Here is an 18,022-nt window from a genome sequence, read left to right on the forward strand (position 1 = left end):
GTTCCATGTGCACTTGAGAAGAATGTATATCCCGCTGCTTTTGGATGTAGAGTTCTATAGATGTCTATTAGGTCCATCTGCTCTACTGTGTTGTTCAGTGCTTCCGTGTCCTTACTTATTTTCTGCCCAGTGGATCTATCCTTTGGGGTGAGTGGTGTGTTGAAGTCTCCTAGAATGAATGCATTGCAGTCTATATCCCCCTTTAGTTCTGTTAGTATTTGTTTCACATATGCTGGTGCTCCTGTGTTGGGTGCATATATATTTAGAATGGTTATATCCTCTTGTTTGACTGAGCCCTTTATCATTATGTAGTGTCCTTCTTTATCTCTTGTTACTTTCTTTGTTTTGAAGTCTATTTTGTCTGATATTAGTACTGCAACCCCTGCTTTCTTCTCACTGTTGTTTGCTTGAAATATGTTTTTCCATCCCTTGACTTTTAGTCTGTACATGTCTTTGGGTTTGAGGTGAGTGTCTTGTAAGCAGCATATAGATGGGTCTTGCTTTTTTATCCATTCTGTTACTCTGTGTCTTTTGATTGGTGCATTCAACCCATTAACATTTAGGGTGACTATTGAAAGATATGTACTTATTGCCATTGCAGGCTTTAAATTCGTCGTTACCAAAGGTTCAAGGTTAGCCTCTTTAGTATCTTACTGCCTAACTTAGCTCGCTTATTGAGCTGTTATATACACTGTCTGGAGATTCTTTTCTTCTCTCCCTTCTTGTTCCTCCTCCTCGATTCTTCATATGTTGGGTGTTTTGTGCTGTGCTCCTTCTAGGAGTGCTCCCATCTAGAGCAGTCCATGTAAGATGTTCTGTAGAGGTGGTTTGTGGAAAGCAAATTCCCTCAGCTTTTGTTTGTCTGGGAATTGTTTAATCCCACCGTCATATTTGAATGATAGTCGTGCTGGATACAGTATCCTTGGTTCAAGGCCCTTCTGTTTCATTGTATTAAATATATCATGCCATTCTCTTCTGGCCTGTAGGGTTTCTGTTGAGAAATCTGACGTTAGCCTGATGGGTTTCCCTTTATAGGTGACCTTTTTCTCTCTAGCTGCCTTTAACACTCTTTCCTTGTCCTTGATCTTTGCCATTTTAATTATTATGTGTCTTGGTGTTGCCCTTCTTGGATCCTTTGTGTTGGGGGTTCTGTGTATTTCCGTGGTCTGTTTGATTACTTCCTCCCCCAGTGTGGGGAAGTTTTCAGCAATTATTTCTTCTAAGATACTTTCCATCTCTTTGCCTCTCTCTTCTTCTTCTGGGACCCCTATAATACGGATATTGTTCCTTTTAGATTGGTCACACAGTTCTCTTAATATTGTTTCATTCCTGGAGATCCTTTTGTCTCTCTCTATGTCAGCTTCTATGCATTCCTGTTCTCTGATTTCAATTCCATCAATGGCCTCTTGCATTCTATCCATTCTGCTTATAAACCCTTCCAGAGTTTGTTTCATTTCTGCGATCTCCTTTCTGGCATCTGTGATCTCCTTCCGGACTTCATCCCATTTTTCTTGCGTATTTCTCTGCATCTCTGTCAGCATGTTTATGATTCTTATTTTGCATTCTTTGTCAGGAAGACTGGTTAGGTCTGTCTCCTTCTCTGGTGTTGTCTCTGTGATCTTTGTCTGCCTGTAGCTTTGCCTTTTCATGGTGATAGGAATAGTCTGCAGAACTGGGACGAGTGACGGCTGGAAGGACTTCCTTTCTTGTTGGTTTGTGGCCCTCCTCTCCTGGGAGAACAGCGGCCTCTAGTGGCTTGTGCTGCGCAGCTGCGTGCAGACAGGGTTTCTGCTTCCTGCCCGGCTGCTATGGAGTTAATCTCCGCTGTTGCTGTGGGCGTGGCCTGGCTCGGGCAGCTACTCCAAAATGGTGGAGTCGCGTTGGGGCAGGAGCGGCTGGGAGGCTATTTATCTCCGTAAGGGGCCTACCTGCTCCCTGCATCCCATGGGTTAGGGTGCCCAGAGATCCCGGATTCCCTACCTCTGGATTAAGTGACCCGCCCTGCCCCTTTAAGACTTCCAAAAAGCACCCGCCAAAACAAAACAACGACCACAAAAAAAAACAAGAAAAAAAATTTTTTTAATTAAAAAAAAAAAAATTTTTAATTAAAAAAAAAAGGTGGTCGTTCGTTTTTCTTTATTCTCCGGTGCTAGCCTCAGGCCTCTGCTCACCGGTCTTTCTGCCCTGTTTCCCTAGTATTGGGGTCCCTGTCCCTTTAAGACTTCCAAAAAGCGCTCGCCAAAACAAAGCAGTAAAAAAGCAAAAAAAAAAAAAAAAAAAAATGGTCGCGCGCTTTTCTTATGTCCTCTGGCGCCCAGCCTCCAGTGCCCGCTCACTGTTCTTGCTGCCCTGTTTTCCTAGTATTGAGCGCCCTGCACTCTGGCCCGGATGGCGGGGGCTGGGTGTTCGGCAGCCCTGGGCTCCGTCTCCCTCCCGCTTTGCCTGCTCTTCTCCCGCCGGGAGCTGGTGGGGAGGGGCGCTCGTCTCCCGCGGGTCCGGGGCTTGTATCTTACCCCCTTTGCGAGGCGCTGGGTTCTCTCAGGTGCGGATGTGGTCTGGATATTGTCCTGTGTCCTCTGGTCTTTATTCTAGGAAGGGTTATCTTTGTTATATTTTCATAGATATATGTTGTTTTGGGAGGAGATTTCCGCTGCTCTACTCACGCCGCCATCTTCCGCCCTTCTCCAAGAGTGATATTTTGAAGAAATGGAATTCTTTTTGACTATTAGGTGATACCAGATTATATAAATAGGATTAATCTTTTTTTTCCTTACTGACTGAAACTCAGCAATGTAGTACTTTTTAAAAGTAACAATTTTATACACCAACATTTACAAGAGGAAGAGATATAGTTTATATCTTTATAATGTACAAACCGACCATAGGTAACCTTACTGGTCCTTTTTCTCTATCCAGAGGTAAAGAACATTTTAATATACAAGTTCAAGATCTTTTCTGTTAAAGGTTAATTAGCAGAATTATTTATTAGAATTTGTTATTTATCTATTATTTATTAGAAGAAATTCTGGAAATTCATTAAGCCATTTCTCAGGTGGAATTTGATCACATGTGGAAAAAACTATGTTTTTATAGTGGGATTTCTGGTGATACTGATTTGTAAAAACACTTTACGAATGTGATTATGAGAAAACTCCTAATGCACCTGAACTAAGCTGAGAGGCATTGACACATTTCTGATTTCTCACTTGTGGTCCTGTAGGTGAGACGGGCATTGGCAAATCCACATTAATGGACACTTTATTCAACACCAAATTTGAAAGTGACCCAGCTACTCACAATGAACCAGGTGTTCGGTTAAAAGCCAGAAGTTATGAGCTTCAAGAAAGCAATGTACGCCTGAAGTTAACCATTGTCGACACTGTGGGATTTGGAGACCAAATAAATAAAGATGACAGGTACATCTTGGGATTTTTGTGGGGATCTAAATGGATGAGGAGATAGCAGGATCCATCCCAGATAAATTCAAAGGCTAACTAACTACTCACTAGTTATGGGGATTGATTCTGTTGCCAGAAAAATGAGACATTTTTGTCCTCTGAGAAATTTTCTTAGAATGTTCTTCCCTGAGGTCAGAATCAGATAGTACAGTTAGTTCCAGCTAGTAAAAGCAGAAAAGGGATTTGTTACAAGGAATAAGTTAGCTTATGGCATTTTTCCAGGAGGGTCATGAAACCAGGTTTGGGGGTTTTTCCACTGTCTAGAGAAACACCCAATCACCCTGCAGGACAAGTAGCAGAAGCCCCTGCCTTGAACTGCTTTCTAGAGCTTGGCATCCTGACCCTGAGCGGGGTCTCTAGAACTGCCACCACATCTGGCCCCGATAACCACATGCATTCACTGTTGCCTGCACGAAGAGCCCTGTTCCCCCTGTGTGGCCTCTGTCATGGGGCATTCACTCCCTGCTTCCAGGTCTTGTATGGCTGCATCTGCTTGCCAGAAATTGGACCACATCCAGAGCACTAGCTGTCAGAGTCTGGGGAATGTGGTTTTTGTTTTTTTTGTGACTGAAAAATAAGAAGGCATTAAAGAGTAAAATGAGCATCTGCCATGCTCTCTTAGTCCCTGAGGCAGATTGGGATATTTGATTTAATCCCCAAGTTATTACACATTTGAATGAAAATTGAGAATCAGCGACATTTTGCTTTCGAAGCCTCAGCCCAGGATTTAGGAGACCAGGTTGTAGTATGGGTTCTGCCAATGACAAGCTACAAGACCTTGGCAATTATTTCACTTCAAGAGAATGACACTGGGTGTTCTCTGAGGCCTCCTCCAGGTGAGAGTGCGTACAGTCCTATTCTCAGGAGGAGGCCTAAGGAAGGACATTGTGAAATCTGAGGCCTGGGAGAAGGGTGTTGTAGTAACAGGTGGTTATGCTATATTTTAGCGGCTTTGGTAAAAGTGATACTAGTGCCTAAAACTCCAAAGTGAAGAAAACATTTTTATGGAAAATCTATTGGGAAAAAAATTTTAGCTGGTGCCAGAGCTTAATATTTATTGTAGTGCTGTGGTGTGAGGCACTGTTAGTACTTCTGTGAGGTGTCTGGGGCTTCCTGCAGGCTGCTCAGAGTTGGATGGCATGCTGGGTGCAGAACTGCCAAATTGAGTCTGAATGATTATAGTTTCAGTCAAGCCTATTGAGGAATTCAGATCGGTTGGATTAAAGTTTCCCTCTCTATCCAGCAAGGATTTGTTAAGCTAATTAGATAATATATACAACAGACTTCTGTGTATATGTAGAAGAAACGATGTGTTTAATCTGCTTAAGAAATAAAATACTTTCTAAAAATTTTGTTCCAGTAGTTTGTATGTAGATAGAGGCTACTGGATATAAGTCAGTCTTATGTATTGACTAGTTAGAACTGGTTCACATAAACTTGGAAGATATATAATTATAAAATAACACAGTGAGGTTTTATTTTTATTTTTATAAAACATATACTCAGTTTATAAAGCCAGGTAAGTTTGACTCTTCTCTCTGAGTTGCTGTATGCCTTTAGTTGAGAGAAGCTGTTAATCCTTAAAACTTCCTGGTGTACAACCTATATGTTCATCTCAGTCACAAAACACTGTTCATACTCCTGAAGATTATGCATCCTGTTCATCAATCTCAACTTCAAATGTCCTGTGACGGTTGTAAATATGTTTGTTCTCAAAAGGAGTATGAGAAAGTTAAAATTGTCCCAGGCCCAAAGATGATTCCAGAAGGAGGCTTCCAGAGACATTTTTGAGCAGTGACACCATTATGGGAATAAAACCCCAAGTCAGTAAGTTATGGTATGTTTGCTTAGGACTCAGAAACTTTATTAGTACCAGGATTTTTTTCCCCCTCAAAACTGTATATCTTTATTTTGTGAAAAGGAACTTGAACCATCTTTATCTAGAAATGTGTATTGCCCCAGTATTTTAACTATTCCTGGTATATATAAACACCATGGTAGTGACAGAGAAATATTTAATTCATTCTCTAGCTGAGCACTGAGCTCTATTTTATCTATAGAGCAATTTAAGTGCTTTTCAATAAACATTGTCCTGTAATAACAGGAGCAATTGTTAGATATAGTGAGAAAGATTTTATTTTGCATCTGGTCAAAATGGACTATCTGTACATTGTGTTGGGTGGGGAACAGCTAAGCTCAGACCCTGCAGCTGAGCAGTTGCTCTTAATTTATGACCTCAGTGCCAAGGAATGATGGAGAGGTTACTGCCTGAAGGCTGTTTGTAACACCAAGTGAAATAGAGAGAGGGCAAACCCTGGTGACAAGAAAAAGAGCACGGGTGCATTGTGGGAGCTGGGGAGAGAGCAGGGGGCTCCTGGTCATTGTGCAGTCACAGGGCACACTCAGAGCAAGAGGTGTCTCCATCTGTCCAACCAGCCCGGTGTCTCCCTGGGCTTAGAGAGTGGTACGCGTGTGCACTCCCTACTGGGAAGGCAGCAACTGGGCCATTTCAGGATCCCTCCCTGCAGGAATGGGAGCTGTCTTCCAGCATCTTGTTGCTAATATGGCACATGTGGTGCCAGCTTAGAGTCATTGCCTCAGTGCTACCACTAAATTTTTGTCTCTCCCCTAAAAGGGGGTTTTCCCTTAGGGCAGTGGGTTTTAACTTGCCAGCACCAAACAACAAATAGCTAGCATAAGCCGATCCTTGCATCTGCAGCTAGAGGCCTCTTTAAGAAACTATCTGACTCATTTGGGTCAAATAGTTTCCAAGGAGATTTAAGAGAGAGGAAGTGTGATACTAACCTAACCTAGATACCAAATATTTTTTTTCTTCTAAATTTCTTGACAGCTGTTGCATAAACTCTTTAAGTGCCATTAACAACTCTGTCTCAGAAGGCATTGTTGACAATGTTGACTATAAACCCAAATGACTGTTGTATAAAAAAGTTATTCTAACAGGCCCTGCTTCTATCAAAAAATTGGAAGTGGGATATGCATTTTTACACTGATATGTAAGTCTGTGGGAAGGGATGTGCTGTTTCTCTAAACCCATGATTATTTTTACTACGTTGGGGGTGAAGCATGCTTTTCTGCCATCGATGCAAGACTTCAAGAATGTCCCAGTTTGTTTATATAGGCTTCGGACATGTCAGCATTCCTGCCTCATTATCTGCCTGGGACAGGGCTAGCTAGAACGGGGCAGGAAGAGAGATCTGGTGAGGTTTCCTGTTTTGTTTAATAGCGTAATTAACTCTTCACGGTTTAAGGGCTCCCTTGTTTTGCTGTTTGTACTCTTCAGTGGAGAAGGAAAGGGTTCTGGAGAAGTAATGGGTTCTAGAGAAGGGAAACAAAGTTTTGCTGTGGCCCTGGATATAGCCGTCAGTCTGGGAGATGGGTGGTAGACTGGCAGGGGCCTGTTACTGACCGTCATGATAACCAGCTGTGAAAAGCCTGGGTGATCGAAGTCCATTATGAGAGCCCCAAACTCCCCGAGATCCCCATCAGAGTCACAAAATACTGGGGCGCACTGTTTGGGCTTAGATTCTGTTTGTACCACACTTTCTGGTGGAAGTAGTTGAGGAATAAAGAAAACTAACTTTGATGGACAGCTATATAGAGAAAACTAGATAGTAGATACCTGGTCATATGTGAAATGGACAGTCAGGCTTTGAGTGATGGTGTTGGCTGTTCTGCAAGAATGATCAGTGGGTAGCTTGGGTGGATAGAAAACAGTGTATAAAACATTTTTTTAATCAGTTTTAGGGTCAACTTGTTTCATCTTACTGTTTTTCCTATGGCTGGAGGTATATAAACAAAACAAGTGGTGGGTAAAAAGGAATATCCCCATGCCTTCAAAGGAAAGTATGAAAATGTAAGGACTAGATTTGCCCTTCCCCACTTTCTTCTGCTTGATAGGGCTACAGTCCAGAGGAGTTTGAACTGGCCAAGCAGGATATAAGTGGGTGTCTTTTCCATAAGAATGTAAATGAGCAAAAGGCAGAATTAGGCATAAGCTTCCTTATCTTAATGATTATGAACATAGATAAGAAATGGAAAGGAGGAGAGAGGGGCAGAGAATTTATTTAAATAATTTTAAAGGGGAGTACAAATGGCTGCTTTGTTATTCATGAAGAAGAAACTATCTCAAAGGAACAGAAAAGCAGAAGATTCATAAACACCTAGAAAGGACTAGTGGTTACCAAAGGGAAGGGGTTGGGGAGGGTGAAGGGGATTAAGGGGCACTACAGTTAGCAGCCACAACATAGATAGGTCACTGGGAAGGCAGTACAGCACAGAGAAGACAATTAATGACTATAACATCTTACTATGCTGGTAGTGACTGCAGTGGAGGAGTGAGGGCTTGATGATATGGGTGAACACTGGACCACTGTGCTGTGTATGTGAAACCATCATGAGATTGTCCATCAGTGATACTTCAATTAAAAAAAAAAGAAAAGAAGCTGTCTCAAGGACATAATTAAATCTTGAACACAGAGAATAGTGATTTTAGCAAGTCGTTTTCCCAGAATGCATTTATTTTATTTGCTTATGATGATGTATAAGGTAAAATGAATGGGATTTCATGCTTTATTATGTATGGGAAGTAGGAGAGGATTCTTTTTGAATCCCAGGGTTCTTTACTTGGCCACTGGCATGGAGGGAAGTGTCATTTACTGTGCCAAGGAACATGGGGGAATGTGGGCTTGGCGGCAAGATGAAGAGTTCGATTTTAGATGCCTTTAGTTAGAGGAACAAATGGATGGATGAATCTGAAACTTGGATGAAAGACTGGGCTAGAAGGAGAGATCTGTGACTCAACCATCAGTTAGATGGTAAGTGAAACAGGACTGAATGTGATTTTCCTGGGAGACCTCACAGAAGAAAAAGAAGGAGATCGAAAGATTGGCCAAAACTCCAATAGGGGAAGGCAGAAAAAACCCAAGATGTAAGAGGAGAACAAAAGATTTATTTGGATATGTTGAACCCGGGCAGAAAGCATTCCTCACTGGAAAGGGAGAGAAGTTATGCCTCCCATAATCTTGGATGATCATAATCAAAACCAGGGACAAAAAGGGAAATTAATGGAAAGCAGAAACATAAATGGACCACTGTTGGGGAGGAGTGCTGAGAAGCTAAAAATCAGAAACTAGAGAGGCAGGAAGGAGCAGTTTCTCATGAGCTACTCTTCCTTTCCTTGGGCTAAGACGGTGCTAAGGAAGGACCCTGATTTCCCAAGCACATGCCTCAGTGTTAGTAGACTAAAAGATCAGGCCAGGAATGGCAGACTGGGCAGGCCTCCTCGGAGTGGCCTGGTGCACTTCCCCACAAGCAGGATAGGAGCTCAGTAGCAGAACAGTTACCATGGAGCTGGGTGAATGTGAAGTTCCTTTTTGTTTGTTTGTTTGTTTTTGTCTTTTCTGTCTTTTTTAAAAGTCAGGCTTGCTTTTTTCTCTTATTTGTTTATTATATTATTTTTATTGTATTACTGTGAAATAGTTACATCTCACTCTTGTGTTCTAGCCCTTAACATATATTAGCTCACCTTCTTGTCACAATAGCTCTTTTAATACAGGACTTTTTTTTGTCCTTCATTTACTTATGAGGCTATCAAGACACAGAGAGGTTTAGTAACTTGCCCAAAGTCACATAGATGGTAAGTTGTGGGGTCGGAGTTTGGGCCTTAGGTCATCTGGCTTGAATCTATGATTCTAACTACCATCCTATATAACTACCCTATAATAATAATGATTATCACTATTGTTATGTAATATTTGTATTTTAAAATTTGGGAAACATACAAAAATCTTACCACTTGCTCATCCTTTCTATTGGAACTTACTGGGATTTCTCTTGTCATATTTAGAACTTGATTTTTGCTGAGGCACATTCTGCTTTTTCTTTAAACCTCTAGACATTTTGTCTGCTCAAATTGAGTCAAAGGATTGTGATGACTCACCAAGGAAAAAATATCAAAAAACTTTTTTCTGACTGCTTTTGGGTTTTGGTTCATAAGTCTGGTTTTTTTGTTTGTTTGTTTTTGGTTGCTTTGTCTTTTCTCTTCGGGTATCTTCTGTCATCCTCATTATAATACTTCCTTTCAAGTATTTCAAATTACTTATGGGTCTGGAAGTTGAGTGCTGAAAGGTTTTTATTTTTCTTAAAACTTCTACCATCCCTCAGCAAGGTAGTAAGTTGGGAAGAATGGACCCATGGTATCCCTACTAGACCAACACCCTTGCAGCTTGCGTCTCCTGAGCAGTGCCCTGGGGGACCTGGAAATATCTGTGGTTTTTCCACGGTGACCTGATGCACTAAATCCCTGTAGAATTCCATATGGCTTATTGAACATGCATTCTCAGTATGCTATTAATGATTATGGTCAGTTAATAGAATCATATGTAATTATTCAAAACACATTTGAACCATGATTTGGTGAGAAGAAAAGGTTACAAAGTTTACCTTCAAATCATACAGTTTTAGAGTTGGCAGGAATCTTGAAGCTCATGATGGTCCAGGGCCCACCATTTGTAACGAAGCTAAGGAACATGCACACGGGTTTATGAGAGCACAGAGCACCCTTACCTCTCAGGAGGATGGAGCAAAGGATGCGGGAAGAGCTCCCACAAGGAAGTGACGCCGTATCCTGACATCACTAACCGGTTTCCTTTGGTGCGCCAATGCCGGTCGGTTGGGAGAGGCTGTCGGATCACCTCCCTGAGACAGGTTTTGAGGCTTAGTGTTGGCCCATTCCTAACATGATCTTCCATGGGGGAAGTGAAAGCTTGCTGCACATATTCATAATCGCTGTTTTAAAGGATGAATGTTAACGGAGAATAATAGGGAGAAGACTTTTGCCAGGTTGCGGGTGGCACGAGCGGAGGCCTGGAGGCAGATGAGAGCTTGCTAGGTGGCGCCCGTGCTGGCAGCTGGGAGTTGCTGGGACTGAAAAGGTGAGCCAGGGAGGGAGTGGAGGGCGGAGCCTGGAGCGATGTCCAGGGGCCACATGGCGCACAGCCTGGACGCTAAGGCGAGGAACTTGTGCTTTAGCTCTTAGGAAGGGGTAATCAGTGAAGGCTTCACCGGAGGACTATTCCACGCTGCACTGTGAGAGAGGTTTGAGATGTGACACATGCTGATTTGAAAATGTGTTCTAAAAAACATTCCTCTGCATTCTAGCTATAAGCCGATAGTGGAATATATCGATGCCCAATTTGAGGCCTACTTGCAAGAGGAATTAAAGATCAAACGTTCTCTGTTCAACTACCACGACACCAGGATCCACGCATGCCTCTACTTCATTGCCCCCACTGGACATTCACTGAAGTCCCTGGACCTGGTCACCATGAAAAAGCTGGACAGCAAGGTACTCACTGCTATCCTGGTTACCATCCACTCTCCATTTGGATAGCCTTTATCTGAAGGTCCTGATGGAGCTCTGTTTTCAGTGTGATTTGTTTGTTTGTTTTTTTAAAGAATATTTTTAGAGCAGTTTCAGGTTCACAGCAAAATTAAGAGGAAAATACAGAGATTCCCCATCACCCCCTTCCTCCTCACATGTAGTCTTCCCCATTATTAAAGTCCCCCTCCATGAGTACACTTGTTAACCATCAATGAACCTCCACTGACATGTCATTATCGCCCAAAGTCCATAGTTTACATTAGGTTCATTCTTGTGTTGTACAGTCTGTAGGCTTGGACAAATTCATAGACGTATATCCACCATTATAGTATCATACAGAGTAGTTTCTTGCCTTGAACATCCCTCCCCCTTTCTCCAACCCCGTAATTTATCTTTTCTGGTTTGCAGAACCATAGGGTTTAGTTAGCAGTGTGAGAAAATGCTTCAAAACCTCTCTGAATGTTAGGCGAAACAGAATAAAACAAACAAATCCATGTAGCTTGTTAAAAAGTATTTTTAGTTCTTCAATTAGTACCCATAAATGCTCTGATGGGACTGGGGGATTATATAGTGGAAACAACTAAAGGGTCACAGGAAGGGTTAAATTTAAGGAGACTGAAATACAAATTCACAATGCTTAACTTAAAAACTTTATCTGAATCTTTCTTTAAAAGGTTTTTAAAGGCTTGGCTTTACTTGGAAGTTTAGGAGAAAAAAAAGATGTTAATTTTATACAACATGATAAGTGCGGTCCAGCTTCTTAGACTTAAAAACTGAACTGGACCCTTGTGTTCGAAAGAAGTAGAGTCTTAGTTTCGGTTTGACCCCTGAGCTTTACACATTAATAACCTCTTCCACAGCATTTGAAGAAAGGGACTGATAAGGTTGATAACATTTGGTGATTCACTTTACAATTAATTTGATTTTCCATTCTGAAATAAATGGAAGACAATGCATTCTGAAATAAAAAAGAAGCAAATGGCAGCAAGATCAACCACGAAACAAAGCTGTGGTATTTTCCCTTAGCTTCTAATCCTCTTTTGAGTTCAATTAAAAGTCTTATCGTCTTTAGAGGGCTTTGTTGGGTGTTACTTTTTGTCCAAACAACACTGTTTAAAAGACGCTCTCTCTCCAGAGGGACATTATAGCGCAGGAACACTCAGGTCAGCCTGTCCCCAGCGCCTGTCTGACCCGGTCACAAAGGGCCAGCAGTGGCCGAAGCAGAGCCAGGCCGCTTGGTCTTCCCACATGTGTGGGCTGATTGGTTTACAGAGAAATATCCTAACAGCACGGAAGGGTTATTGTAGCTCGAGGACTCTCAGGAGCACAAATAGAAACCCATCTTCATTGTGTTTGATTCAGCTGCTGTTAGTCCTGGATGGTGGCGAGGGGTCCTGGGCAGAGGCAGGCTCCCTGTACTGCTATATCCTTGAGAGCCAGGCTGGGAAGGGCCCTGGGCAGAGAGGGTGGGGAGTTTGTAGACCAAGCCAGGCTCATATCCAACAATAGGATTATCCTTAGTGGAGTTGATATAAAAAGGGAAAGAATAAAAGGCAAAACAAACACAGCTAAAAAAAAAGAATAAAAGGCAAAACACAGAACAGGTTAAACTGCTTTCAAAGAATTGATATTTCCATATGTTTGGGGTGCTAGATAGTATCTGAAAATGTTAATTTCAAGGTTCTTATATATAAGCACAGTGAAGAGTAAGGCAGATATATAATGATTTCAGAAAAGATAATAAAGCACCTACACTGCAAAAAAAGGTATTTTTAAATCTAAGATTGATCTGTGTATATCTCTGATCAAGTTGGCCAAGAAACTGTGATTCTCTGCCATTTTGTCTGTATCTATATTAACTGAGTACTCTGTGTACGGGGAAGTTTTTGTTCCTCGGGTCCTTGTTCTAAACATTTCCTCACTGTCAATGATGTTTCTCTCAGTATGTAACTTAGCGGACAAAGTCTAAGCGTGATGAGATTAGGAGTGGGTTGAGGAATAAATAGGGTGAAGAATACATTTTTCTATCAGCGTGTCATCTCATTCTGGTTTATCAGGAATTTTGATTTGGCTCTTGAAATACAAGGAGAAGCAAAGGAATGCAGAAGCAACCCAGAACACCTCCTTGAAGACTGTCTTCTCTGGCTAGGACTGCTGCTTGCTGCCTCCTTCCCTTTTTCCCTGAGCTGGGTGGAGAGCATGGCTCCAGCTGTCAGATGTCAGTAGCATCTTATTGAAACCTCTGTACCTACAAAGGAGTAGAGGAAAGTTAATCTTAAAAAAAGGAATTTGCTTACCTGTGTGCTGTGCACTGTGCTGGGGGAAGTGGGAGGAGAATGGCCCCCCTTGGGAGCTGGAGCTTGAGTCCGAGGGTGCCCATGGCTCTCATCCTGGGCTCTACGCCCTTGTTCTCCTGGTCTTGGTGACTGATGCTCTGAAAGTGAGCCTTGTCTTTGGCACGAGGTCTCATTCTGGCACCAAGGAGTAACGTGAGAGAAGTTGATTTTGAAAAGAACTAGTTCATGTGATTTTGAAAAATTTTAAAGGAGCCCAAACCATTTTTACCTGGGTTAATACTTCAGTTCTCTGCTGCTGGTAGTTTTCAGATCATCATAAGAAAGAAAAGGGTGTTGTCCTGTGTGAAGCTGACTATTCCACTATTTTAACTATGAAAACCTTTATTATTACACTGTTAGGAGCATGCAAAAATCAAGCTCCTAAAGTAGCTGGAGGAGTCTAAAGGGAGTGGCTGATTATTCAAAGAATAGACTTCTTTGTTATCGCTATTTGTCATAGAGGGACACTTCCTCTTAACTGGTAGCACAGAAGAGGAAATTACAAGTATGCTTTCTGTGCCGGATGAGAGGAAGTAAAAGCGCTCACAGATGGAACTAAAAGATTATCCCATATCTTCTTAATTTTACATCTGGGTAGAAAGCCTGATTTTCAGTATCTCTTTTTTTTGAAGTGAAGTTTTACAGTTTTTATATAATTTTTTGCTATGTTTTACCCATTTGTTTTTCTTATGTTGGAATTGTGTCAAAATAGATGTGTTTGTTTTATAGGTGAACATCATTCCAATAATTGCAAAAGCTGACACCATTGCCAAGAATGAATTGCACAAATTCAAGAGTAAGATCATGAGTGAACTAGTCAGCAATGGAGTCCAGATATATCAGTTCCCCACAGATGAAGAAACGGTGGCAGAGATTAATGCAACAATGAGTGTAAGTCCTCAAGTAAGAAAGGACCAACTAGTGATGTTCCTGACAGCTTTTCCTAGTAGCAGCATCATACAGTAGCTGGAACACCAGACTAGTGTGGTCCAGCTCTTCTGTGATGTCAGCTCATTCAGCCACCCTGCTCCTCAGTTTCTCCATCTGTCAGATGAGAGAGTTAGGCAAGGAGATCTCAAATTTCCTTCCCGCTCCAGCAGTTATGATCTATAACAAATGCTGTGGGAAGGGAATGCCAGCAGGTCACCATTCACATCAAGGAGCTTAAAGGAAATAGATCTCTGCTTGTTCTGTCTTTGTTGTCAGAAATATGTCCACCTGCCTCACTTTCGCTTTTGTGATTGGTTCCTGTCTTTCCTGCCTTCTTTTTCCCCCCACCCTTTCCTGAATCATTAGGCAAGTTGAGAATTAAATGACTTGGCCAAAGCCATCTCGTTAATAGCAGCACTGAGATTTCAACCCAGCCCATCTGGTCTGAGCCCTGTGTTGCTTGCCATCATAATTAAGGAGATTAGGGTTATTCCACAAAACTGGTTCTTGGTTCTTCAGTTCAGCATGTGGCCTCCTCTATCGAGGGCTTTTATCATGCAGGGAGGAATCTCTTCTATAAATTATTTGCAATATGACTAGGACTTTGGAAGCAAATATAGCATTTCCCCTCCCTGGGACTGTTATTCAAAGAGTGACTCCATACAGTAAGTACATTTAGGGATTCCACTCATCAGAGGTGTCCAGCTCCCCGCTGCTCTGGGCTCCTGTGGTCGGGACAGTAAAGGCTGAGGAATCCCTGGCAGAAACTGGGGGCAGAGACTCCCAGGGAAAGTGGCCTGAGGCGCTGTGACAGGTAGGGTGTTGTATGGGGGAGTGATGACTGCATTTACTCAGAAGACAGAACCCAGGTTAACTGGCAGAGCAGTGAGGGGTTTGGCTTCAGTGTGAAGTGGGCACCCCTGAGATATAACAAACACTCCATTAAAGTAGCCAGTTCCCGCCACAGGTGATATGTGGACAACAGATGCTGTTTCAACTCACTTAGAAGAGACACTGTAGAGAGAGTTCCTATACAGGATCAAACTGGATGACACAGAAGGTCTCGTCCACCTCTAAAATCCTCTGATTATGTGTATTGAGAACTACCTAATAAGAGCAGCACCCAGTATTTTTGACATTTTTGGAGCATTCAATATGCACCAGCCACTGTTTGAGGCTTTACATGTAGTCCTCACAGCAGTCCTGGGGGTTGGTCTTACTATTATTCCTACCTCACAAGTGGGGGGCTGCAGCCCAGCATCTGAGCGCTCAGCTGTCAATAGTGGAGGTGGGATTTGAACCCAGGCAGTTCAGCTCTAGCGGCAACACTCGGCCTTTGTAGTAACTGCCACCCAAGTAAGCAGCATGCTCATTTTATAACATTGTCAGAAGCTTAGGCCGAGATGGCTCTTGTTTATTCTGCTGTAGACCTACAATTTGGGATGTCAGTGACGGATTCAATAAATAATATGAATGAACATCATCCAGTTTTCTCTTTGTATCCCTCCCCATCCTTTGAAATCACCTTGCATGGTCATGGAACTAAATTTGTGTGAAATTTCTTGGAAAGAAAATACTCATGAACCTTTGGTCTCTATCAGATTAATAGAACTGATATTCCCAATTTAATCTTGCTCTTTCCTATTGAAGTTTTCTTTAGGCTCTCCTTTTTTTTTTTATGATTTTATTTTAGTTCTTTAAATTTTTTATTAAGGTATTATTGATATGCACTCTTATGAAGGTTTCCCATGAAAAAACAATGTGGTTACTACATTTACCCATATTATCAAGTCCCCACCCATATCCCAATGCAGGCACTGTCCATCAGTGTAGTAAGATTAGGCTCTTCATTTCTAACAGTTCCTGATAATGAAGTCCCACATGGTATTCGGGGAACAGATTTCCTTGACAATTACTTTTGTCATTCAGTTTGAGTGGAGAAAGCTGTTTGCTCCGTCATTACACCAAAATGTTGGCCGGAAGTTTCCTGTTACACCTCATTCTCAGGGAACACGTTTTCATTCCAGACTTGGAGTTTGAGAAAGAGAATGTGCATTGTTTCCTTCCTACAGAAAATATAAATATCTTGAGCATGAGACAAAAAGCCAGTTGGGCATCCTGGGCGGAGTGTCACCAAGCTCTCTGTGGGAGAGGAATTTGGCTTTAAAGCATTCTTGTTTTTCTCGACTTAACTGTGGTAGAATCCTGGGTCAAGGAACTCAAGATCATAATTCTCAGAGCAGCCATCTCAAATCTTCTTACTCTTACAGACTAACAGGAACGATGGAAGTACAACACCCCAGCCCCGCCCCAGTGTAGCCATAGCTACCAAATAAACCAGCACAGAACAGTCACTTGTCTTGAACATCATCCCCGCTTGCAATAAGTCTGGGTTGCAAGGCTTGGGCCAGTAATTTGGGCTAGAGTGTATTTCTGACTAGAATTTTGTGCAGTGATCAACTGGGTAAAGCAGTGCCATTCAGTAGAAATGCAATGTGAGCTACCCAAGTAATTTAAATAATTTTCCAGTAACCGTATTTTAAAAAGTAAAAAGAAATATAAAATTAATTTTAAGAGCTTATTTAACTGACTATATCCAAAATAGTATCATGTTAATATGTAATCAATATAAATTTTTTGATGAAATGTTTTCATAGGAAGTCTTTGAAGTCCAATGTTTATTTTACAATTACAGCATATCCCAATTTGGATGCATACCCAGGTTAGTCCTAGCATAACTTACTTTTTTCAATATGAAATAAGTACCAAAAAGATAATTTTCCTTCTTAGTAATCATACCATATTGACCAAATTGGTTCTTCCTTTTTTAGATTTGAGTTTAAAGCAAAGTGAAATGCAGTCCTACCAAAACAGTAAAGTTATAGTTAATGGAAAAACATGTTATAACTGCTTCTGTTTTCTTAATTTAAATGTAAGTTAATTAAAGGTAACGAAAATTAGAATTCAGTGACTTGATCCCACCAAGCTCATTTCAAGTGCTTAATAGCCACATATATTTGTGGCTACTGCATTAGACAACACGCATCTGAAGCTTACTGTATGGTTGTAAAGACTCCTACAGTTTCCACTGGAATCTAGCTCCTATCAAATACTCATTTTTGTGTGTAGGAGGGGTGAGATCCACGAAGCTCATCTCCTATCCCCAACCTGCAGTCTCCTACCACTTCTACCCTCCTCCCTGTTTTCTCTTGTCACTAAGTGGAGGCCTGCAGGAGGGAGGACAGTGTGGAGTGGGTGGAGAGCCAGTCTTTGCCAGAGCTGGGGAAGAACACTGCTCTCTCTCCTGTGTTGCCCGGCAGGTCCATCTCCCCTTTGCAGTGGTCGGCAGCACTGAAGAGGTGAAGATCGGCAACAAGATGGCAAAGGCCCGGCAGTACCCCTGGGGCGTGGTGCAGGGTATGTGCGCATCACTGGGAAGGGTCCCCGTTTCTTCCCTCCCACTGTGTTTGGGGAGGTCCTCACCTGTGGTCGGGGAAAGCAGGGTGTGTACCCAGCTATGAAAATTTCCTTCATTGGTTTATGATCCATCAATCCTTTCCTTTTTCTGAAAAAGGGCCATAAATCTGTGAAAAGTGAGAAGAAACTGTATCTTTGAGATTGCTAGGGAAATTACAATTTTTATGACTCTTCTCAATTTCTCTAGAATGAGAAAACTTTTTTCATGGTGTTGTTGATAAAATTTAAGGAGACAGGATATAAAACTGTCTTGTACAGTTCCAGACAGCATGGAGTGGTAGAGGTGGCCTGGCTTTGGAGCCAAGGGTCCTGATATTTGAGTGGAGAGCCTGCTACCTCTGTCTGGCAGCTTGCTTATCAAAGCCGTGCTTCTGCACCTCCAAAGCAATGTCACACCCCTACTTGGAGAAGTATCATGG

General features: G+C 42.0%; 1 protein-coding gene across 9 annotated transcripts in view; it reads left to right on the forward strand.

The window, feature by feature from the left end:
• The window catches only part of SEPTIN11 (septin 11), a 144,687-nt gene that overhangs the window by 102,623 nt on the left and 24,042 nt on the right, over window positions 1-18,022 (forward strand). For 8 of the 9 annotated variants that reach the window (XM_036896805.2, XM_036896812.2, XM_036896803.2 and 5 more), the window contains exons 3-6: window positions 3,221-3,416; window positions 10,638-10,824; window positions 13,926-14,087; window positions 17,447-17,543. In XM_036896805.2, coding sequence (XP_036752700.1) covers window positions 3,221-3,416; window positions 10,638-10,824; window positions 13,926-14,087; window positions 17,447-17,543 — 642 coding nt within the window. The remainder of the gene's footprint in view (window positions 1-3,220; window positions 3,417-10,637; window positions 10,825-13,925; window positions 14,088-17,446; window positions 17,544-18,022) is intronic. The other variant, XM_057502352.1, reaches the window with a different exon arrangement.

Source organism: Manis pentadactyla, chromosome 5 (assembly GCF_030020395.1).
Source record: "Manis pentadactyla isolate mManPen7 chromosome 5, mManPen7.hap1, whole genome shotgun sequence".
Classification (NCBI taxonomy): domain Eukaryota; kingdom Metazoa; phylum Chordata; class Mammalia; order Pholidota; family Manidae; genus Manis; species Manis pentadactyla.